Genomic DNA, 24934 nt, shown 5'->3' with positions numbered 1-24934 from the left:
CACACTAAGGTTTAGTGGTCCATGGTGAAATTGCTAAGGTTTGGCGAAATCCTACACACTTTGGTATATTGCAAGAGAGTGTAATATGTGTGGTGGTAGGGGGTAAACAGCATCTCAATAATTGCCACTTATTTCTCTCTTAGTGCGAACAGCTGACGTGTCAATAAATCAGGTTTGCCATTGTTCTGTTTCAGGCCATTGCCTTAATGGATGAATTTCGAGGATTAGATAGAGACATAGAAGGTTCTGCCAAGAGATGGAAAAAATGGGTAGATTCAGAATGCCCAGAAAAGGAAAAGTTCCCTCAGGAATGGAAAAGCAAAACTTCTTTTCAGAAGCTTATCATGCTACGAGCATTACGCCCAGATCGGATGACATATGCTCTGAGGTACTGCATGTTTGACTTTGTGAACTCCTTTTATATTTATCACATTTATTTATATATTCAATTTATTTATGTGTACAAGTTGCATGATCTGTCAAATAGCACTTACAGAAATAACTAAAAAATAGCATCAAACACATCAGCAGATGGCTGTACAGTGGCCATTCTAAATCTATGTGCGTGTCATGAGCTAATCCATTCATAGAATACTCCTCCTTCCCAAACACTTTTCCTTTTGTAAGCCTGTGGGTGGGGGCTGTCTTATTTTGTTGTTGCTATTGATTGATTTGTAAGCTGTTCTGGGAGCCTTTTTGGCTGAAGAGCAGGATTTTAAAATTAATTAAATAAGTATCTAGCCACTTGTCTCACAGAACTGTCAATTCTACCACACCATTGCAGTCTCTCTTTCTCGTTACGGTGATGTTCAACTCAGTATGTGTATTTCACTACAAGGCAAGTGATACATATGAAGTGACTGTTACATGGAGAGTCTTCAGTGCACTCTGGATTTAAAATACCAATACGAAACATCACTCATATATGTGAATTAGACCTTAGGATTGTGGCTCCTGGTTAATTTAGAAACAACAGTTCATCAGTTGGGATGTTTTCCCTTCAAGCCATGCAACAGAACTTAGCTCAGCTTCTTGGGTTTTCTACATGTTGGTGGAATAGAATATATTTGAAAGGATATTTAGGAAAATAGAGAATGTGAGACTTGGGACCTAGAAAAACAGATGAGACACAACCACCTCTTTCCCATCGACATGTGCAGACTGTATGCTAGACTCTTATGTTCTGAATCAGGCTTCCCCAACTTGGTGCACTCCATATGTTTGGAACTACAAATCTCTTCAGCCCCATCCAGGGTGGCCAATGACCAGAATGGTGGGAATTGTTGTCCAAAACATCTGTCTGGCACCAGGATAAGGAAGCTTTCTCTATATGTTAACATATGTTCATTATATATACATTATATATTTTTGTAGAAACTTTGTAGAGGAAAAGCTCGGCTCAAAGTATGTGGATGGCACAAGAATAGACTTGGCAAAATCTTATGAAGAAAGCAGTCCAGCCACTCCGATATTTTTCATTCTTTCTCCTGGAGTCGATCCTCTTAAAGATGTGGAGGCACTTGGTAAGCGTGCTTTGTTGAGGAGGTATTGTTGGGCTGGTTTTTAAAATACGGGCAGGTGAATTGGCAACATTCCACATCTTGCAAAACACAAAATGCAAACAGAATTTGTCATGTTCATGTGGAATGCTATGAACCGTGGTTTAATGCTACATGGACAAACCTCACTGAGCCCTAGCAAAGTCTGTTATTAGGGAGTGTTGGAAAAGAGAATGCATGTTTGATGATGGAAAGGGCCCTCATTTTGACATGCGACATTCAGAGGCATTCTGGTAGGAATTCTGACATGGCTGTGGGTAACAGGAACTCTCTCCAATAGTTGTTAATGTTGCTGATTTGCAAAGTCCGCAGAGCTTTTCTTAATGCATAGTTTATGATTGGTAACAACAGGGGTTTGTGCTTTGAGTTAGACAGAGCGGGAGTCGGTCTTTAATTAATGCATGTTAAGCTAACACAAAAAAAGCCCACAAATAGTCATTATCAAGGAATAAAGCAGATTTAAATTTGGAATTGTTTTCCTCAACAAGAGTTAAGTTTTAAAGATTTCCCCCTCTCTTGCCCTAGCCCTCCATTCACTCTGGAAGGGTGGATAAAAAGTGTGAGGCTATTAACGCTGCAGCGTGAAGAAATTTTTAGATTGAACATTCCTCTGCTTGGCATAATGCAAGCTCTTTTGTGCTGTTTCTTACCTTTTGAGTAGATGAGGGCCAGAGGGCAATTTTCTCCATGCTCATGTAATCTTGTGCCCCCTGTGACTAAATAATGGTCATTATACAAACTATATTCAATTGTGTAAGAAACTGTCGCTTTGTACTTAGGATTACTATTCCCCACTGACTCTGCTGAGAATACCAGGTTAATACAGCTGTGACCTGACTGTGCTCAATTTAAACTCGGGCCTCACAAGGTGAGAGGCTTGCACATTTACCCACTGAACCAATCAGTTAAAAAACTGATGTGATAGCTACCACATGTTGCTCCCTTTTTTTATAAGGGAAATGGCTTGCACCCCCTGTAAGAGTTTATAAAGCTCTGTAACAATACCTAGCATCTATCAAAATGTCAAAAGGTTCGTTATCTTAAAACCAAGGGAGCAGATTTCTGCAGGGTTTTTCCCCTAATACCAGCCATAAGGCTGCTGTTGAGAGCTCGCAATTTTGCTTGTTGAAATTGTGTTGAGTGACGAACTAATGTGTATTGTCCCAGTGATTGGTGAAATTAATGGGGCATTATCTTTCCCCCCACCCCTTTCCCTCCATCCCCTTCCTCCTTTCCACTTTTGCTCGCCTCCCCACCTCCGTTGCTCCACTTGCAGGCAAAAAACTTGACTTCACAATTGATTCTGGGAAATTTCATAATATCTCTTTGGGGCAAGGGCAAGAGATTGTTGCGGAGGAGGTATTAAAGAAAGCTGCCAGGCATGGGCACTGGGTTATTCTGCAGGTAAGTGTGAAATGGCATGATTTGACGTTCCTTATGTGTTCTGTCGTGGGGCTTACTCTGCACATACTTAACCTGTGAAATGTCTGCCTGTAACAAAAATCATCCACAAGAAACAACCATCTGAGGAATTCTGAGAGAAGACAACTTCACCTAGCATTATTTCTTTTCACCGATCATGATAGCGGATCAAAGAGTTTGTAGAGTGGTTTGTGGGATTTGTTACTTAACTTTCTGAAGGTAAGCACACAAATGGCACCACCTGCTTTATTACTGCTTGGTTCTTTTGGCTCTTCCAAAATGGCTGCCACAGGAATGGGAGATCATCTTTCATCAAAAATATCTGTGAGGTTAGTTTTGCAAGATGGAGAATTTTCCTCTGTCCCTCAGTATCCCTTATGCAGTGACAAACTTGCAAGAGGAAAGTTAACAAAAAAATAAGGATTGGCGAACATGTCAATTTCATTATTCTTCTTTTATCCAATCTTAATTTCAGTCCTACACATTTCTACATCTGACTTTGCAAAACAGCATTTTTGTGCAAATTCCCCCTTCTGTACACATTTTTTATGTGCCACTCTGTCTCATAAACACATTTATGTGAAGCAATTTCCCCCTATGTAATCCATTTTTAATATTATTTTCATTAATGTATGCATTTATATGCATGCTTTACCATTGTATATGCATTTTTGTACACATTGTTTGGCTCAAGAATTGCATTGCAAAGTTCAGATAACTGCAAAGTTCAAATGATGGCTGCGTTTTGGTTCACATATTGATGTGAAAAATGTGAATTTTGTAAGTTCACCTTTAAGTATGAACAGAATTGTATTTGTCCCCTACCCCTACTAAGGGTAGGTAAGCATGTGTGCATAAGATCCACACATGTCCAGGTCATTGCTAGACTTTGGGACCGTGATACTTAGCAGTAAGACATTAGTACTTTTTTCAGCTTCTGATTTGTCGCTTTTGTTAATCGTCCCAGCGTTCCTAAATCCTACTGAACATTATCTGAGCTCTGGAGAGAGTTAGCAGGCTTAAGTGCATGGGTGGTTATAGTTGACATGATTTATATATGCTAGTGCTTAGCAAATCAAGGCCTAATAGCACCTAGAGATAATGAAGTCCTTCCTAATGTAACATATTAAAATAAAGTCTCTATCTTTTACTCCTCTCTGCTCTTGAAACTTAGAATTAAATCATATTTGGAGTATTAGCTGTTTTGTTCTTGTTATGCAACTGAGATAATTAATGCTACATTTAAAATAATAAACTTGCTCCTATAATTGAAGTTTTGCATGCTCTCAAACAGAACATACACCTTGTAGTCAAATGGCTAGGGACATTAGAGAAGCTACTGGAGGAACACAGCAGAGAAAGCCACCCCGACTACCGTGTCTTTATAAGTGCAGAACCAGCTCCAAGTCCTGAAGAACATGTCATACCTCAAGGAATATTAGAGAACAGTATTAAAATTATTAACGAGCCCCCTACTGGTATGCTGGCAAATCTTCATGCTGCTCTCTATAATTTTGACCAGGTGAGGAGAAAATGTTCACTGGTAGTTTTGCTTTATTTCTTCTTCAGAATGAGGCATTCTGGGTGAGGGGGGAGCACTTGCACTGCCTACCACATTGGGCTGTAGGGTTTGACATAATTTATATACTGCTTGGTTGTAAAAGTGTAAGAAACAGTGTTTGAATTTTAAACAAGGTTTCTGTCTGTGGCGTTGCAGGCGCCCTTGTCGGCCATCTTGTCACAAATGCCTTGCTCTGGGAAAGGACCCCGTTTGCCCTTTCTCGTGACACAGTAGGGAGGAAGTGGCAACAGAGAAGTGACCAGTGCTGTTGCCACAAACCAGAAATCAGAAAAAACTAATGAGGGTTGAGAGGAGGAGGAGGAGGAGGAGGAATGGGGACAACAGCTGGGAGGAGGAACAGGCAGCAGTAAGAGGGATGGCGCAAGAATGGAGTGCCCATCTTAGGAGGTGTAATCCTTTTTTGCTGGTCCTGCAAACTTACTTTCAGTTTTACCTTTTGCTAAGATGAAAATATTAATAGATTCTTCTTATTGTTGCTGTTAAGGTGTCATTAATTCTAGTAAGAAAACTACAGTTGTCGTCTCTAAAGCTTGTTGGTGATGTGATAGAAATACTGTTGTTTTTTCATAATCCTTTGTTTTAACAGGATACACTTGAATTGTGTACCCGAGAACAAGAGTTCAAAGGTATCTTCTTTTCCCTCTGCTACTTTCACACCTGTGTTGCTGGGAGACTCAAGTTTGGACCTCAAGGATGGAATCGAAGATACCCTTTTAACGTAGGAGATCTCACCATTTGTGTCAATGTCCTCTACAACTACCTGGAAGCAAACTCTAAGGTAACAACTTGGAGACCAAGTGTCTTCTGGCCAAGATGGTGGTGATATTTTTTGGGTTTTGTTCCTTAGTTTTAGAAGTGAACAAGGGAAGGTGAAATATATTTCTTTAGTGAAATAGTTGAAATGTGTATCTGCTGTTGGGTATACAAATTGGGCAGATCAGAGGTTTTCCACAGAGGATGCTTAAATTTCATAACATAGGTTGAACCAGTTTACTAAAGTAAGTAAGTAAGTGAGTGAGTAAATAAATAAATAAATAAATGTGCCCTTCATTATGTTAACGAAAACAGTGCTTTACATGTGCATATATGCCAAATTCATTAGGCAGGTAATGAAGCATTTTGCACAACTGTAATTACATACAGCAGTCCTGACAGTTCATAACATTGCATTAATAATCACTACAATTAATTCTGATGATGGAAGCAATTTACAGCACGTCACATATATAAATAATGGTGTATTTCCTTCATGTGTCGTTATTATGTATTAAGGAGGCCACCTTGTTGTGACTTTCTCAGGAATTGAGTTCAAGTTTAAAGCTAGATGAATGATTTACTCTGTTTTGAGATTGGTTGCCAATCGGAAGATGCAAAACCATTCAGGTGTTACCATTCATTAAACCAATTATTCACATGTGTAGCAAAGGTAGGTTAGTACTTTCTAAGTCTAGCAAAGACTTAGTAGGTTGGTACTTGCACTTAGGCACATGCAATTTGGTTAGTAATTAAGCTATCCAGTATTCTCACTCTAGCCTGAGAATTAGTTTTGTGTAACTTGCTTACTTGCAATTGCAGTATGATTCGGAATACTGCAAATTCTAGCTTTTCCAGATTAGATAAATAAAAAAACTGGATATCTACTGTGAATCGGTTATTTTGTGAATGTGATATTCGGTGTCACCATTTCAGTAAGCGTTTTATTCTATAGTGATGCACATGGGATTTGATGCAAAACATTGCAACTTTTTCCGACCTTCCCTAGGAACGAGGAGGCAAGTGGGAGAATATCCTTAATTGGTTCCTAAGCTGTTGTGGTCATGAAGGTTCTCTCTCACTCTGACCAAGGCAGCCAGGCCTGGTCAGGGGTCTCACTCATCCAAACTGTTCTACCTTTAGTCTCAAATCCCCTGAGCCAGAAGCCATATTTGGGCCTGGCCTGCCCTTTGAAGAAAAGCTAAACAAAATTATCCACCCAAAGCACTTCCACAAGTCCAGCATGGGGAGAACACAAAGCATAATGGATAATTTTTACAGTCCTCATTTACCTTTTCCCCTTCCCCTTACATATTGTTACTTAGGAAGACGTATACTCAGTAACTGATAATGAGATGGGGCATTGATGTTCCTGTTTAGGGAAGCTTTTAATGTTTGATGCATTACTGTATTTTAATATTTTGTTCGAGGCCGCCCAGAGTAGCTGGGGAAGCCCAGCCAGATGGTCGGGGTATAAGCAATAAATTATTATTATTATTATTATTATTATTATTATTATTATTATTATTATACCTCTGTTTAGTCATGTAGCTGCTGCTTACTAGAAGGCAGAGGACAAGGAAGTTGATGCAGTGCACGTTCACCAAGAGGCATGTCGGATTGTCTCCATCAGCGCTTTTGCACTGTGCTGACCTCCCTGCTGCTTCACCCCCCTTCTCTGTTTGCTAGTAAGTAGCAGCAAGGCAACTGACTAGAGGTCAAGTGAGCAGCAGCATCTCCCCATGCTGTCTACTGCTTCGTATCTCTGGGTTCCCTCTAGGGTACCCACATGTAAACAGGGCTCCTGCTCCTTTAATAACTCTATAGAAGAGGGAGTTTCAGCAGGTGTACCTTGTCATGACAAGCAACATGCACTTCCCTCTTCTCCATAACTATGCAAGGTGCAGAAGGCCTGCTCCCCCCCCTTTTTTTTTTTTTTGCATCTGGCTCCCTTAGTTCCCTCCTATATTTGGAAAACTTCAGTTTGTTTGTCTGTGGTCATATTTTGCTTCCAAATCATTGGAATGAGCCCACCAACATCACAGTTAATGACTGCAAAACTGGTTTTACAAGCACAGTCCTGTATATGCAGAAATTCACTGGGGCTTATTCCCAGGTAAGTTGCTATAGGATTACTGCCATAGTTTACAATGTTGTTTAAGCAATGTATACTAGACTAAGTTTCATTTCTCATTACGATTGAACTTTGTCTGTTCCAAACCACTGCCCCTTAGTACTTTTCTCCTTTACTGCATTGTACTTCTCATGTGCCACTTGACTGCCTTTTACTTTTCCTGTAATATAATATATGCATTTTAGACATTTACTGTATTGCAGAGTAGGGTTACAAAACATGCTACTGGAGCCTACTAAATATCGGGCAGCCTACTTCTAATCCATAACTTTGTGCAGCCCTAATGTGGCTGGTACAAATCTTCTCTATTAAACTTGTTTCTCTAATTACATGATCAATTTCACTTTACACATTTCCTTCTGTGTAGTTTTGCCCCCTTGGGGCATTTGCTGCTTACTTTTACAAAGGCCATGAGACCTTTGGGACGGCTGACTGCACTTTCTTCAGTCTTTTATTATTGATTTCTGAAAAGCTGGAGAACTTTGCTCTGTACTAAAGCAATCGACCTAATCCAGTAGTCTTCTGCTGGTCCAGAATAAACTCCAGCACCAGAGTCTTTCCAACTAAAGCAAGCAACTGCATGAGTAGGGATTATTTGGGGTGGGGTAGATTGTCTGGATTAGGTGGTAATGGTATAGTAGGATTTAGTGTGCAAGATCTAGTATAAAATGGCATAAAGTGTTATGAAAAAGCTTGAAGGACAAAAGAAGAAATAGGATGAGTGGCCAACTGTTCATGACCTTCAAGTCTCCAGCCATTTAAAATGATAGAGAGCATCAGCAATACGTTTTAATGTTTAAAATAAAATTGAAGTGGCTACTATTAGCCCCTGCGAATTACTTTGCTAACCTGAGTTCATTTCAATATGCGACATAGCAGCAATGAATAATTGTTTGTTCTTGAATAATGTGTCCTTGATAAATAGAGGCAAGCTTATTTTGATAATGTAGGCTAAATTTATCAGCCCTCCAATACCACATGAATATATTGTTTTAAACAAAACACACAAATTCCTGTTGCATTTCACCTTTAAAAACGTATAGCTTGAGATAAAGGTTTTGAAGTAATTTGTTAAAGAGACTTCTATAGAAACTGATTTTGTTTGTTCTCTGAGGAACTTTTAAAATCCAGAATTCATTCAGTTCTGAAATTATCTCAACACAGAATATGAATTTAATTATTTTAGAAATGTAACTTTTTAGGCATTGAGCAGTGATATTTTGACATTTTTGTCACTGTTTGGGGCCTTTTTCATCCTTCCCCTGCAAGATTTCTAATAACATATTGAAATATAGTATTGTCTTTTTGATCTCTGGATTGCAGAGATCTGTATGATTTGCAAAACCCTTTCCCTCCAAAACAGAAAATTCATATGCCTCTGAGAGTAGTCATACCGCCCACAATTTGTCAGGGCCTGCATAGCTTATAAATAATACCACTGAGAACATAGGCAAAACAAAAATGAATCAGTTTTACTGAATCACAATTATTAAATAGCTGGAAAGCATCCATGTTAACTTCTGAAATTTATTTTACAAAGCATAATAAGAAAAACAAATTCTCATGTTAGTCTTGAAATTTAATAATAAAAAAAATCATTTCATTAGTACCTCAGAGACCAATTAAGTTTGTTTTTGGTATGAGCTTTTGTGTGAATGTCACATCGCACATAGTGGCTATGTCCACACATCATGCCAAACCAACCTTCTCCAATTGTGTGCCTTCCAGTAGTTTTGGGTTTCTGCTTCCATCAATCCAGGCAAAATGACTAATAGTGAGGGATTATCCGTTGTGTTTAGCAAGTTGAGGTGTACATGGACATGGTTTAGCAAGAAGGACTTGTAGCAAACATCTAGCTTCTCCACTGCCATGGCTCCTCCCTCAAGGAGAACTTGAGAATCTCCAGCCACCCAACCTAGGCTCCTTTAAATTGGACTTGTCTTGTTGTCCATACCAGGAATCTTGGTTGATCACTAACTGCTCGATTTCAAAACAAGCTGGTGGAAGGTAGCTTGTTGAACTAAACCAGTTGGGAATAAACTGCAATCCCTGGTGCTGACAATGCAACAAACCAGCTGGCTTGAAGGGAAACCATTAAAAATCTCCCAAAATCTGCCTCCTGGCTGTGAGGGAGGAAGGAAAGCACAAGCTCAAGACTCACAGTTCTCTCTTGTTTGTGCACATATTGCTATACCATGGTTTAGCATACAGTGGTGCCTCGCAAGACGAAATTAATCCGTTCCGCGAGTCTCTTCGTCTTGCGTTTTTTTCGTCTTGCGAAGCATGGCTATTAGCGGCTTAGCGGCTATTAACGGCTTAGCGGTTTTAAGAAAAAGGAAACAAACTCGCAAGAACTCGCAAGGCGTTTCGTCTTGCGAAGCAAGCCCATAGGGAAATTCTTCTTGCGGAACGACTAAAAAAACGGAAAACTCTTTCGTCTTGCGCGTTTTTCGTCTTGTGAGGCATTCGTCTTGCAAGGTACCACTGTACTACTCAAGCATGGTCACTGTTCTCAAAGGAATCCCCTGCTGCCACACAGCTTTCTTCTGAAACAGGAAAACAACGAAGTCTTGTAGCACCTTAAAGACTTGACAGAATTTATTGTTGTATAAGCTTCTGCGGATTAGAGTCCACTTTCTCAGCTGAATTGTGTTATACATGGGAAGAGTGGAGAGCAAAATTCTAAGCAATGGCTGCAAAATTGGAGGGGGGGAGTACAGCCAGTGACAATTCTGTGCACTTTTATGATGAGCAAGTTATAATTCCCTGCAGCAGTAGTTGATGTGACACAATCATTGTAGCTTTGCTGTCTTAATTAGCACTGGAAAAGGAAGCAATTTTCTTAACTGAAAGCAGAGGATAGAATCAGGTGCCTTGAAAAGTTTTAATTTTTATTGAGTTTCACAGCCACTGGACTCCACTCTTTACCACTTTTGTTTTTGTTCTACCTGTGTTTATTTCATATATGCCCACCCACCCACCAGTGGTAGCAGAATGTGTCAGTGGTCCCATTAGGATTATGTGCTTGTAAACACACATACACACCACTCTTGGGATAATACGATGCACTTCATGCTAATGAAATCCATGTTTTATTATGCCAGAGCTATGCCAAGTGACTTAGCTGTGTCCTCCTTAGAAAACTAACTGGTTCTTTAATTACACATTCCATTATATGCCATAGGTTCCCTGGGAAGATTTGCGTTATCTCTTTGGTGAAATTATGTACGGTGGACACATCACTGATGACTGGGACCGCAGACTCTGCCGCACGTATTTAGAAGAATTTATGAACCCTTCTCTGGTAATGTATAGATTGGGGGAGACGAGGAAAAGTTTGTAGACTAAATGTTAGGAAGAACTTCCTTACAGCGTGACCAGTTCAACAGTGGAACAGACTGCCTCAGGAGTTGGTGGGCACTTTTGTTAGAGATTTTTTTAAGCAGAGACACCTTCCAGGGATTCTGTAGCAGTAGATTTCCCGCACTGGCAGCTTGACAGACCATTTGAGGTCCCTTCCAACGAAGATTCTCTTCCACTTGCATTAGCGACATTGGCAAGCAATACATTCTGGTCTTAAAAGGCACATCACAATCTTAAGTGTGTTTAGAAGTAAATACAGATGGTTTTGATGGAATTTATTTCTAGATAAGTGTCCTTAGGGTTGTGGCACAAAAGTGTAATCTAGGCCAGAATCATTTCTACATAATGCAATCAGTTTCACTGGGGTTTAAGAATGCCCAGATGGAATAGCAACCTAGCTGTTCTGTCTTTTCCAAAAGTTAACCATTTATCTAGAGGCAGTAGGGGATGGCAAGTAGAGCATCAAAAGATCATTTCTGCTATGCAACATAGATAGCCCTAAGGACATTCCATTTCCCCCCATTGATTCCGCAGTTGGAAGTGTGTGCAGTGGTTTGAAGTGAAGTGAGTTTGCTTGCATCTATTCACTCTGTAATGACTAGGTTTTCATGTGTCACAAAGCCACATTCAGTTTAGCACAATTGGAAGTCAATTGGAAGACCCAGGAGTGAGTTACCATGGAGATGGGAAGGATAAACACTACTGTACTTCTGACCTCCATGGAAGCTGATTTCTCTAAATGACAGTTAAGGTCAAGGGGACATATGGGAAGCTTATTCCGCTGGTACCTCCTCTGCATCTAGCCCATGGATAAGAATTACTATTTCTAGACCAGGCAGTCCATTAACCTTCAAAAGCCTGAACTTTCATTCAAATATGTGTCAAATACAGGTACAGAACCTGAAAGAAATGGTGTGAATTAGGTGCTCTTAGTTAACTAACCCTAGGTGCAGGTCTACTTACATATTCAGAAACAAGATAATTCATTTCGGTTCAATTGAACAATGGTCTCCTGCAAAGCATACCAAAAGAAACAAAAATTCCTTCATTGACAGACAAGGTAAACGTAAGCAATGGCCAATGGATATACCACATTTGTCTTAGTTTTATGCCTAACTGGGATCTGGCATGTTTATTTGAATTTATATTTGCATATATTTATTTGCATTTGTTAACAGGTTAAAGTTGCATTTAATCATTAAGGTAGTCAATAGATCATGCATTTTGTGAAGCACTTAAATGGGACTAGGCATATATTTAACCAAATAAAACACTGCTGATTGATGGCTAGATAGATAGGCAGGATTGCAGCCCTAAATATTTTAACCCAAAGCTGTTGGGTGGTGGAAGTGATTGAACTGCCTTATCCTAAGCTGTCCATGTCCAAAGTGAGGATGGGTGCCTTCTCAGGATCCATAGGATTGCACCCTTCAGTAATAAAATAGCCCTAATTATAGCAGATATAAAATGTTTACACAAAGTGTGAACTGACGATAAGGAAAATATTATTCTTTCAAAATATTCAAAAAATGCAGGTTCAAAACTGAAGGAATTCCTACTGTAAGTTTTTTTTTAAAAAACACCCCCCAAAAAACAACCCAGAAATGTTGGGTTGACTTTTTTGTTTTTCCCTTTATATGCCCGCACCCTACAGTTCTGCTGCAGATTGGTAATTACCACACTCCTGTTAGGGATCAGACTGCAGAAGCGCTACATGCACAAGGCCATGCAGGCAGGTGCATTTTGATTACAGTGGGGAAATACTGGGGTTTCTCATCAGCAAGCACATAACGTGAGGATGTCTTTGAGAAACCTGACAGCCAGGTTTCCTGAAAGCATCTACCGTACATGGCTGTGTAAAAAATGCACATATAACACATCAAATATACACATTTTTTTCACAGCCATAACAGGTGGAGTTGCCATTCATCTATGGCAGAATAGGGTTTGTAGACTTCTAGGTTTTGCTTAGAACGTTTGTTTTCAACAGCTTGAGCCCAATCTCTCCCTCAGCAAACCTGGGATCCTCTGTGCCAACAGAATTGGAGCCTGGTCAGGGGCACCATCTGGGAGGGGCTGAGGAGCCCCCCAAAAGAATTTCAAGAGGGGTGCAGGCTGCAGCTTTCCCACCGGACATTCCCGTGGCTGTGGCAGGCCCCACTGGGCATGCCTGCCTTCATGTGCGCACTTCTTTCAAGCCAATCTATTCAGCTCCTCCTAGTTCCTGGTTGTCACACACACCCCCCACCCCCCGCATAAACATTCCATGGATATCGAGTCATCATTGGGCTATTTAAGTTGGTCTCCCCCCCCTTAGGTTTTTTTCCTGGGCCAATCTAAAAATTACCCCAAGTTTTCTGATTCCTTCCTCCTGTGCATAGGTGGTAGTTTTGCATAAGCACTGAAAAACATGGACCAGAAGTTCCTGTGGCATGGAGAAGGGGGTGTGGAAATTAGGGGTGGAATTCAGAATCATGCTAGTAATGTCATTCCATCAGAACAAGCATATCTCTTCCCCTCTTCTCTGCCACCGCCCCTGCTGTTCTGGGGATTTTCACAATCCCTCAGAGCCAATTGTGGGGGGCACACGCGGAGGACAGGGGAAAGCTCGATTGTGTGAGCAGGATTCATTGCAGTAACTCCCACTAGCACAACTATTGAGAAGAATCCAGCCTTGTGTTTCATCTGTTTCTTAGTCTGCTGCTGTCATCAAAGGTGTGTCCCATGAATTGACACTGCTTAAAGACATCTTGAGTTTTTAAAGACCAGATTGTCTGAAATATGCAAAATGAATACTCAACGTCGTTTATTTCCCCTCCCTCCCATCAACTACAGCTTGAAGGCGACTTTGCATTGGCTCCAGGTTTCCTTGCTCCTCCCAATTTGGATTACTCAGGATACCACAAGTATATAGATGAAATGCTTCCACTTGAAAACCCTGTACTGTATGGTCTTCACCCGAATGCCGAGATAGATTTCTTGACAGTTCTGTCAGAAAACCTTTTCAAAACACTCTTGGAAATGCAACCCAGAAATCTACTTGCTGGAGAGGTATCAGGACAGTCAGTAGAAGAAAAGGTGAGATTACGGTACTCTGCAAAATCTTAGTTCCATAGGCTTATTTCGACCTCAATACATGGCTTGCTGTGTAGGAGGAAGCTTGAATGAATCTTACCTTTGGGCAAAAACCTTTTGCCATTATGGTCATAAAGAACGTACAACAATCTCTGTGAATCCCTCCTTCCCCAGGTTCCAGCCAGACTTAATAAAAAACCAGAACAGGTTTCAACACAGGAAAATTCAGCACTGACAGTACATTGGCCATTAGTTTTTAGATCACATTTTTTTCAGTTGGAGTGCTTGTCCTGTGAGAAGTGCTAGTCCTTTGTTGGTGGTGTGGCCTTGCCCCCTCAAGTGAAGGAAATGCAAGCGAACAATCCATGTGTTCTTAGTCCCAGTTCACAAAGACCCCAGGATGATTACCACCCTTGTGCAGTAATTTTTCACCTTCTGTTATGCTGTCAATTACTTGTGTGAAAAGGGTGCTGCCCATCAACACCCAGTTGTGTGGAATGGGAGGGGAGGATAATGTGTATAAGCCTTCTGAGGCCCTGGTTATGATTCTACAATAGTGCAGAATAATGCATAGCTAAACAGAAAGCTACTAGGAAACACAGCTTTCAGTAAGGTAAAATACCTACTTAGCATGATTGCAATGATGGAGGAGCTCGTACATTTGCAGACTCCATTTTGGCTAGTAGGGTGGCCCGCTTCTTTAGTGTGGCATCTATCAATACCACACTGCAGAATTAGAAGGCATGAGTGATGAGTGAATTAAAAATTAAATTGAAGACAATTTAATTTGAAATTGGGACACTCTAATCCAAGTTTCTCTTTCTTAGCTTGTTCTCCCCCTTCTAAATGCTGAACTGGCACTTTTAGCAGTGCCACATAATGTCCGTTCTGTACTTGCAATGAATCAATCTCTCAGTGCAACTGCCTCTACTCTTTGAAAGTCCCTCATAATATCAGGCCACCTTTGCTGTGCTGTTTTTGGAGCCTGCTAAAAGCTTACTAGTTTAGGCAAGCCTACCCAGACACGTTAATGCATATATTTGTTTTAAAGCAGATAAGATTTATTTATGTTGGTTTATGCAAACCATTTTAAATGTTTTTGTTATATATAAATTTTGCAAGTAAATAGCCTTTAACTTCTGCCTCCACCCATCTAGCATCAACAACCTGTTTTACAGAGTTGGTTATATCTGGTGTTGTGCAAGAAGTCTGCCAATGTAGCAAAGATTCAGAGGTAGCTGGGTCAGGGCATTAGCAGCAGCAAAATACTAAACAAGCACACAAAGTGGCTTGCAGGGCACGTACTGGAGGGACTTTCAAGGGAACGTGCATGTGGCCAAGCAACTTCTGGTGATTTTGCTTTGTATTTTTGTTTCAAGGTGAAGAATGTCCTGGATGAAATTCTGGAGAAGTTGCCAGAGGAGTTTAACATGGCTGAAATCATGCAAAAATCTACCATACGGAGCCCTTACATTCTTGTTTGTTTTCAAGAATGTGAGAGGATGAACATTCTCATTCAAGAGATACGGAAGTCGCTTAAACAACTAGACCTCGGTCTCAAAGTAAGAGAAATAGATTTATTATGAAAATGTATTTAAAAGAACTTGGGATTTAATTTTTCTCCCTCCAAATGTCTAGGGCGAGCTGACGTTTTCTGTTACCATGGAAGCTGTCCAGTCATCACTGTTTTATGACCTGGTGCCAGATGCATGGACCAAACTGGCTTATCCATCCACTTACAGCCTTGCCCAATGGTATGTTCAATCATAGTCATTCACTTTACCTGTCTTCCACATAACAAGGATTCCAATTCTGTTAAACACTGAGCATGTTTGACCAATAACTGCATAGCAGTGTCATTTTGATGTTAATCATGAATGTTTCAGGATTTAAGAGGGGGGGAGGCCTCTTTTTCCAGGATACATCTAAAGGCAGGGAAAGTGGGTACCTCCAATTATTATTGAAAGACGGGATTCTTACATCTCGGGTAAAGATACAAAAGGAGGGCACAGTTGCCCCACTCATTAGTTTCATGTCTGCCAAGAAAGCACAATCCCTTAAAGAGAAGTAATAATAATCCACCAACAAAAGGCTATAGATTATAGGCTAGCAAATCACAATTTTATTTTTTAAATTATCACTTCTCATGACACGTTGATCCCTTTGCTGCTTTTCCTTCAGGTTTAACGACCTTCTCATGCGATGCCGAGAACTTGATATCTGGACACAAGATCTAGTACTTCCTGCAGTGGTGTGGCTTTCTGGCTTTTTTAACCCTCAGTCTTTTTTGACTGGTATGTACTATTGACTTATAAAGGTCAAGTAAATTAGATCGCACAGTAGGGCTACAATTTTTATATAATGGCTTACTGAGGGTTACCTTTGTGGAATTTCCAATGTAACTAGCTCTTAAGAAATATGAATATGAAGTGCTAGTGTATCACAGATGGAACAAATGAGAGCACTTCATTATAAAACTTTCTCAGGGCTAAAATGCTGTAAGTCAAGGCACTGACAATTGAGTGACATACTGAATCAGTAATGCTTTAAGTAATACTTGAGATAGCACGATCTAGAAGTATCAAAAGCTGTAATGCAGCTGAATATAATAAGCAGGCATGGGGCCTTATCAGTACTTGGATGAGAGCCAGGATGGCAGCATAATTTAAGATATTATCTTAAAAATGCACTAAAATTATATTAAATTAGGTTCTATTAATTACAATACTATTTCCACAATCGAGAAAAGTTTAGCAGTTCACTTCTGTACAAAGCATGTAACTAGACTGCAAAATGACTGTGCATCTAGGATCATTTTATTTCAGGAATACATTGCTTCTGCAAAAATCTGACACAAAAAAACAATAGGCCCAAATTTTTAAAGAAAATGTAGATTTATTCTTGCAGCAGAGTTAGGTTAATTATATGTTCTTTGCTATGTTTAAGATTACCCCACACCACCCACAGTCATAATTTTTAGCCATAAAATGATACATCCACCTAACCCTTTTCCCCCCCTTGAAAGCCATTATGCAAAGCATGGCACGGAAGAACAACTGGTCTCTGGATAAGATGTGTCTGACTACAGATGTTACCAAAAAAAGTAGAGAGGACTATGGTCATCCACCAAGAGAAGGGGCATATATATTTGGCCTTTTTATGGAAGGTAAGTTTACTAGAGTCTGTAAACATTATTGACTCAAAAATGAAATGTAGATTTAGGCACCCACTCATGAAATGTGTCAGACACAGAAAATGAAAGTATACAAGAAGTACCAATGTTGCAATCCAGAAGCTGTTGGAGGTCTAAACACTTGTCTTTTTTCCTTCAAGGGTGCTGTGCAGCCCAAATGGTACAAAAGAGTGAGAAATCAAGTTTATATTCTTTTCTGCTGTTCTAATTTCGAAAGCTTACATGAAATGAGGTGCTAGCAATCTTCTCTGAAAAAGCCACACTCAATAGCTTGACCCACTGTCTCAACAGAATACCAGATGTCTTATACCAGTGGTAGCCACTATTGTGCCCTCTGGCAATTAATGACCCAGAATGGTCACGAATGATAGAAACTGTAGTCCACTAACATCTGGAGGCACCACACTGGCTACCCTTACAAAACAAAATTACATACTACTGTTTTATTGTTAAATTCACTACTATTATGCAGCATTTTATATTAGCTGAGATACCTTCCACGCAATTCTATAGGTCCTTACTTGAAGATATAAAGACTCCCAATATTCTCTACAGTATTCCAAAAATCTGCGAGTCAGCACATGCCTGGCATTATGCTATGGCTGTGTTTACTATACTAGTGATATAACTCCCAGAGATACATTCAATGGTATTCTCTTAAACTACTCTTTTTAAAATTTAAGTAAAAAACTGTGTTTCTCTGGTTACAGGAGCTAGATGGGACATTCAAGCTGGAGTCATAGCTGAAGCCCGACTAAAGGAATTGACTCCAGCGATGCCAGTCATCTTTGTAAGAGCCATCCCAGCAGACAGGCAAGAAACGAAAAACATTTATAAATGCCCAGTTTACAAGACGAAAATTAGAGGGCCTACATATGTCTGGACTTTTAACCTCAAAAGCAAAGAAAAGCCAGCAAAGTGGGTGCTTGCTGGAGTAGCCTTGCTTCTGGCAGTTTAGCAGGTACAAAATTCTAGCCCAGCCTTTGCTATGGTATATTATGTATTACTGCTTGGCGTTATCACATGCAGCCCTAGGGATAGTGACACACTGCTTGATATCAAAGCTCTCTAATATGCAGAACATAAAAATGCACCTACAACTAGACATCTCAAAAGCAGATGAGTAATTTAACAGTGTGTGCAACTTACACCTGAAACATCGTTTGTAGGCAGAGGTACTAAAAAAAAAAAATTCTTTTAAAGGATGTGTATCTCAAGAAATGTGCTGTCCTGATAATTTTAACATCAATATAAAAATATATTAAAATAAACCTTAGGTTAAATACTCCAGTGTATAAAGTGGTCATCTTATTGCCACAATCAACTGCCTGTCTGCACCACGTTCGATCTCCTTTTGCAGTTCTTGCAACCTGCATGCACGTGACTGTGTAGAAGGATATGCGTATCCTGGCCAGGGCGTATGGGTGCTGACTAACTTGGAACGGTGGCCCCCAGGAGTTCAAAAGCTTTTGAAGTAACACCTACTTATATGGGAATTAATATTTTGGGGTAGGTTTAGTTTAATATGCCAAAGAGATTTGTTGCAGTTGAAATAATAAACAGTAGGATGCTAGGAATTCTCTCTCTAGCACTGTTTCTGAAATACTTGTCGCCCTGCTGTGTTGCTGGACTCCTGACTCAATTGTCAGCGATAAGGGCAGTTGTAGTCCAACAACTGACGGAATACAGGTGCTTCATCCCTTTTTTAAAAGCAATGGGCTGCAGCTATGTAGAATATTAAACCATTGGCAGCTGGAGTCTAAGCAGCAAAAAAACCTCCATAGAAATGAATGGAAGCTGTTTTAGTCTCCAAAGTTTTTTGCAGCATACTGTGACAAATAATGTACAACACAGATTCCTTTAGCAGGTACTTTCCTGAGAAATCTTTGTCATATGGACAATATCTGTTTTTAAAAGTAATGACTTCTGTCCTATATTTTATAAACATCATTGTAGTAAAACTCTGATTAAGTACAAAAAGGAAAGAAAAGTTGAGAAGGTTTGCAATCCGGTATTTTCAGTCAGCTTCAGCAAGTTGCTTTTGCAAGCTGAAAAAGAAAAAGCAGAATGGGACTGTTTTATGAGGGGCAGAGTGTGATGGTGATATATCGTAGATTAAGCAATCACCGCTCCCGCGTCCCTCTGCCACCATACCACTGAAGGGCATGCAGCTCAGTGGAACACAAGCCCCCACTCGGACTTGATGAGCTGAGAAGCAGCCTTCCTTCAAAAGTCCGCTTCTCAGCTGATCAAGTCCCCCCACTTTCAGCTAGCGGGGGCTTTGTGAAACTGCTCTGCTGATGTGCATGCCCCTCAGCGGAGCAGTTTAATGAAGCCACCCACCTGTGACTCAACTACCTTGGGGCAGCTGGACAGGCTCCCCCTTTCTCCCAGGGGGAAGAGGATGGCCGCCCCCCCCCTCCCCGTGGCCAAGGCGGCAGCTGCATGAACAGAGCATTCATGGGGCTGCCTCAGCACAGGAGGAGGTGACCGCTTTCTCCGGTATCTCACAGGGCCGGGTTCCTTCCTCCACCCCAAAAATGTAAAGGCTGCCCTTGCAGGAAAAGCACTTCAGCCATCCTTCTAAAATTTGGTTGGATTCATTCCCTCAGAAGGGCAACTTGTCTGCAGATTTCATCCAATTCTGCCCCAAAATAACAAGCTACCGTATTTTTTGCTCTATAGGACGCACCTAGTTTTTAGAGGAGGAAAACAAGTAAAAAGATTTTTTGAATCAAATCAGTGTCGGGGCTGAAGCCCGGGGTTTCCCCATAAAGCCCCGGCATCCCCAAGCTAGAACAGCGAGACACTGCGTAGCGCTCCGTCTCTCTGTTCTGGCTTTGGGGACAGCCTTTCAAGCCTCCGCAGGGCAGCGGGGTGCCTTCACCCACTGCCCTGCAGAGGCTTTGCGCAGCTAACCCCAAAGCCTTTGGAGCGCAGCAGGAACTCGTGCTGCGCTCCAAAGGCTTCAGGCGGCTATCCCTAAGGCCTGGAGAGCGAGAGGGGTCGGTGCGCACTGACCCCCTCACACTTGAGGGATAGCCGCTTGAAGCCTTCAGAGCGCAGCGCGAGTTCCCACTGATCTCCGCAGGCTTTGGGTTCCTTTCGCTGAAGCCGGGAGAGTCTTGCTGGCAGGGAAGCAGCACTTCCCCCCCGCCAGCCCCAAAGAGCAGGTCGAAAGGAACTCCCACCGCGCCCCTGAGGCTTCGTTGAACGCACAGAACGCACCTTGTTTTAGAAGGGGCTGCCACTTCACTGAGGGGGCGCTGAGCAGAGAGGAGGAGAATTTTTTTTCATGTTCTCCCCCTCTAAAACAAGGTGCGTCCTATAGAGCGAAAAATACGGTGCCTCTAATCAAGATGAGTTTAGGTACAAACACAAATAGACATTCAAATAAGTAGGCTAACTTCAGAATTTATGGAAAATCCACAAGCAACTCATGCTTATGTGTACTTCCAAAGCAGAACTCATGCTTTGAGATGAGAGTGTCTCTACACATCAAGCGATCACATCTCATCATGTGGGGTGGATTAAGTTCTGTTTGGGATGTAATGAACAGACTATGAAACACATATAGTTCAGTTACTGACTGGGAAGTTCTTTGTTACCTGCCATATTCTCAAAATACCAAAGTTCAGTGGTTCCTCGTGTACTTCTGTGTTTCAGTTTCTTGCTTTTATCCCTAACCCTAACCCTGTGTAGCTTTTATCACCTGTGTAAATCCAAACAAAATCTGGATGCATACCACTGATATAAAATTCCAATAGCTTCCTACCTTTCAAGATATTCTTTTACATTATCATAACCGTAAAACTTTGCCAAGTGAATGAGCATTCCTGTGGCACAACGACCATCACGTTTGCGACAGTAGCTGCAGTTACAGATCCCACGGCACGGAGGGCAGAACCAGTCCTTAGAGAGAAAGGGGCATTCATTTAGTCAACAAATATAGGTGCTCTGGCTTAGCACAGAAACAGGAAGGGAGGTAGAGACACAAGGATATCATGCTTTTTAAGACTCGTATGCTAGCAATGCATCTACGAGAGCTCCCATAATTTAAGTCGCTTGACAATACAGTGATATCCCCCAACCTGAACAGTTCAGATACCTACTGGGTCTAGAAGTGCTGCTTTCACATCTTCTCCATAGCGATTACGTAGGCATGGTCCGCAGAACTGTCCCCTCACACCCCCACAGCCTTCGTTACGACAAACTGTCTTGGTATCGATAGTCTTCTGTCGACACTGATGGCACGTGCTTCCCTAGCATGAGCACAGTAAGAAGAGAATTATATAAAAGAACAGTGTTTGGAAATCAACACAGTAGACTTCTTGATGCTTCTACAGAATTTCACAATATTACTGCTAGTGCAACTAGGTTCCCCACCCCCTGCCCACTCATCAAGAGAATACGCAGGAGCACTCCATCCCAAACAAAAAAATGCTAAGCCCCTGAGAAACATCATTGTTCGCTTTAGCTCCTTCATAAGTTAAAGTCTGACTTATATCAAAAGTTAAGAACACTGCAAAAAATCATAATAGAAAATTCAATGGTAGACATCTCTGCCCAGGAATGCTGAAATTGCAGATGTGAACTGAAGATTTACAACACAGCACTCTGTGAAACAGGCATAAGGTACTGATGGAGTTACCCATTCAAACTCCTAAAAACTTACGAAGGAGTAACTAAAGCGGTCTCCACACAACCGGAAGCTACAAAATTATTAAATCAACTGGGACTGCAATCAAACAACTGAGAGAAGGGGAGGAGACAGAATTCAGAAAAGGACAGTCAACAAATGGGAAAAAGGGAATAAACCACCAGCACAAAGATGACTTCTCTGTCTGGTGCCACTGAAATTACTAACTAAGTCTTCCCAAGAGCTATGAGCTCTATAACCAAAACAAGACAAGAATTGGCCTATTATTCTCTTATTTTGTTAGCAACATAATGTAAAACAGTTTCTGCTTCTGTGGGGAGGTGGTTAATGTTTACATCCTCCAATTGCACCCTAGCTCATGAGCCTTTGGCTCATGAAGGAAAAGACAGACTATTATACTTTCAGCCAACATATGCAGGAATTATTCTGTTGGGAAGGAGTTTGAATGTTGAAGTTACTCCCTTTTGGGAATTCAAAGCATACAGTGGAACCTCAGGTAACGTAAACTTCGGGTTCCAAAAGCGGCAAACCCGGAAGTGTTTCGCGGCATGCGCAGAAGTGGTCTCTCCAGTTGTGAAACCTTTGGGATACAGCTGGACCTCCAGAACGGATCCAGTTCGCAACCGGCGGTACCACGGTATTTATTTTGTGCTGATGGAATATGATAACACTGAAATTACTATGATGCAATAGATATATTGTCTGGTACAGGCTGCATAATTTTAAATTAACCTTACAGTGCCCAGAGGCGTAGGAAGGGGGGTGCGGGCCTCCCCAGGTGTCATCGCTGAGGGGGGTGACATTTGGCGCACCACGCACCCACGACTCCCAAGCCTACCCTGAGTACCCCAATGTGAGGGGGGTGACAAAAAAAAATCTGCACTGACCTTGCTACACCTCTGACAGTGCCATACTTAATTGCAGTAATGTAATGTAAATGGCCTGGGTAAGCCAGTTAAAAGGGTATGGTCTGCTTTAGAGCAAGATAACCCCGACCTTATTTTTTAACAAGACACACAACAACAAAAACACTGATACAAAATCCTTTCTCCAAAGCAGAGTTGGAATGGTACACCTCACAAGGCGCTTCCAAAATGCAAGGAGGTCAGCAATCTGGGTTTCTCTCAAACTTGATTTTCAGTTAAAAGACATACTAAGTGACCCTAATGTAAGATTTATCTTCCTCAAAGGTCTGTTTGATTATTCCTGTTCAATATTATGCTCTATTTATGTTCGCAACACCTGACAAGAACAATTTCTGGATGAAACTTTTACATTACTGCATTCATTTAAACAAGGTAAAGGTGGTAGCTTACATCTTGTACTTAATGATTATTTTTGATAAAAGAGGGTGTCTCAAAACCCACACAAACTTCCTTCTTTGAAAACATCTCTCTAGAACATACTACATAAACACAATTCCTTTGATGTTTGGTGCGCATAACCAATCGAAAAGCTATACATATATGTCAGCATTCGATTGCCTTTCTTGGAACGCCTAAAACTACACCATCAGCTATTATTTTTCTGTCTTTTCTGTAAAACAACTGATTTGTTTCCCTGTGTGGGCATGTTTTGTTACTTGAAATTAAAAATAAAAATTTTAAAAGGCTAATAGAAAGACATTTGTTTTTCTATTAATACCCTGACCGGGTTGGCAAGTCCATTGATGGATATCAGAAGCACGCCCTGCCCTGTCTGTTCTGCCGCACTTTGTCATAGTGTCCACACACAAAAACATGTTAAGAGCCATTAAGAGCCAATAAGCTCTCTCATAATCCATTCAACACTTCCTAGAACATCCTTCCACACGACAGCCTCCACCCCAAGCCTGGAGGCTAAGAAATTCTTTTTCCGACAGCAAGGCAAAAAATAAATGAGGGTAGAAGCTCAGGAGATGCCTGGTACCATTGGTCTGGTGCCACATGACCCTCCTAAAAGTGGGTTTACAGGCTCCCACTGTTTACTGGGTGTCTTCTACATGCAGTCAGCAGGAAAGGACACATCTAAATCAATACAAACAGTGCTGTGGCAATTTAATTACTACATAAATTTTAACACCATGTAAAGAAACTAAAGAAGTCAAAATAGCTTAATCTCAAGCATTACATGTGCTCAAAAAATTAGTTTCATCAAACCCAAGAAGAAGAGATGCACCTACCAGGACTTTATCGTAGATTTTATCTTTAACTGTTATTGCAATGTTTTCTAACTCTTCGTCTGTAATATCTTCAACTGTTCGGTTTGAACAGTATTTTGATGATCTTCGTCTTTTAGGTGTCCCCAAATTGTTCTATGAAAGAAACTCACATCAGCGTTTCTAAACCAATGACTTTATGCTCCACTATTTTAAGAACAATAAAAACCATATATATATATATATATATATATATATATATATATATATATATATATATTTGCTTTCGTAGATTTTCACGGGTACAGGAATGCAGGTTTTGGTGTCTTCGGGTGTCTTCCCGTGTAAGAGTCGGGGTGTCTGTGCGACGTTTCGACGAGGTCTCACTCGTCATCTTCAGGCACCAGCCTGAAGATGACGAGTGAGACCTCGTCGAAACGTCGCACAGACACCCCGACTCTTACACGGGAAGACACCCGAAGACACCAAAACCTGCATATATATATATATATATATATATATATATATATATATATATGAGAGAGCAATCCCTCTCATTATTCATGCAGGTGTTTCCCCTGCAACTCAGTGTGCTGCTTTTTCCTTTCCTCCTCAAATTATCTGCTTAGAACTCAACTTAAATAAAAACAAGAAGCTCCCTATACTCTTTGTGCTCTGCTCAGCCTCACTTCCTAACCTTATCACTCTAGAAAGGAGGAGTCTCATTTCTTTCCTATCTTGTGCACGTTACATATATAGATATTCCATTCCAAACTGTGCTACAAAAATGTAGAATATTCCCCTCCCCTCATGAGCAGTATTTTAGGATTCATATTGCCTTTCTTTAAAATACAATACATACTACATATAGGAATAAAAATATTATATTTGATCTACTATAATGTATAATACTGGTTTTTCATTTACAGCATCCATTATTTTCTATAGCTTATAATAAAAACAAATGAACTAACCCCCCCTCCCAAAAAGAACTAATCCAATCACCAACCTTTTGAGACCCATTTGCAAACCAGAGATACTTTCATAGGCACCAAA

At 40.8% G+C, this 24934-nt stretch overlaps 2 protein-coding genes across 9 annotated transcripts in view; one reads left to right on the top strand and one right to left on the bottom strand.

Moving 5' to 3' along the window:
• The window catches only part of DNAH11 (dynein axonemal heavy chain 11), a 147605-nt gene extending 129356 nt beyond the window's left edge, over positions 1–18249 (top strand). For all 4 annotated transcript variants that reach the window (XM_082193867.1, XM_082193866.1, XM_082193868.1 and 1 more), the window contains 12 exons: positions 195–388; positions 1375–1523; positions 2836–2963; positions 4276–4503; positions 5150–5341; positions 10635–10754; positions 13649–13891; positions 15268–15450; positions 15527–15642; positions 16070–16182; positions 16914–17054; positions 17792–18249. In XM_082193867.1, coding sequence (XP_082049993.1) covers positions 195–388; positions 1375–1523; positions 2836–2963; positions 4276–4503; positions 5150–5341; positions 10635–10754; positions 13649–13891; positions 15268–15450; positions 15527–15642; positions 16070–16182; positions 16914–17054; positions 17792–18039 — 2055 coding nt within the window. In that variant the 3' untranslated portion in view covers positions 18040–18249. The remainder of the gene's footprint in view (positions 1–194; positions 389–1374; positions 1524–2835; positions 2964–4275; positions 4504–5149; positions 5342–10634; positions 10755–13648; positions 13892–15267; positions 15451–15526; positions 15643–16069; positions 16183–16913; positions 17055–17791) is intronic.
• A 332-nt stretch (positions 18250–18581) lies between these two features.
• The window catches only part of CDCA7L (cell division cycle associated 7 like), a 58492-nt gene continuing 52139 nt past the window's right edge, over positions 18582–24934 (bottom strand). For all 5 annotated transcript variants that reach the window (XM_082193974.1, XM_082193973.1, XM_082193976.1 and 2 more), the window contains 4 exons: positions 23903–24034; positions 21194–21343; positions 20857–20993; positions 18582–19129 (listed from right to left, as the gene is read on the bottom strand). In XM_082193974.1, the coding sequence (XP_082050100.1) occupies positions 19099–19129; positions 20857–20993; positions 21194–21343; positions 23903–24034 (450 nt within the window). In that variant the 3' untranslated portion in view covers positions 18582–19098. The remainder of the gene's footprint in view (positions 19130–20856; positions 20994–21193; positions 21344–23902; positions 24035–24934) is intronic.

Source organism: Podarcis vaucheri (genome assembly GCF_965113315.1).
Source record: "Podarcis vaucheri genome assembly, chromosome: 12".
NCBI lineage: Eukaryota > Metazoa > Chordata > Lepidosauria > Squamata > Lacertidae > Podarcis > Podarcis vaucheri.
The sequence above is the reverse complement of the archived record's forward strand: the minus strand, read 5'-3'. Positions and strand labels throughout refer to the sequence as shown.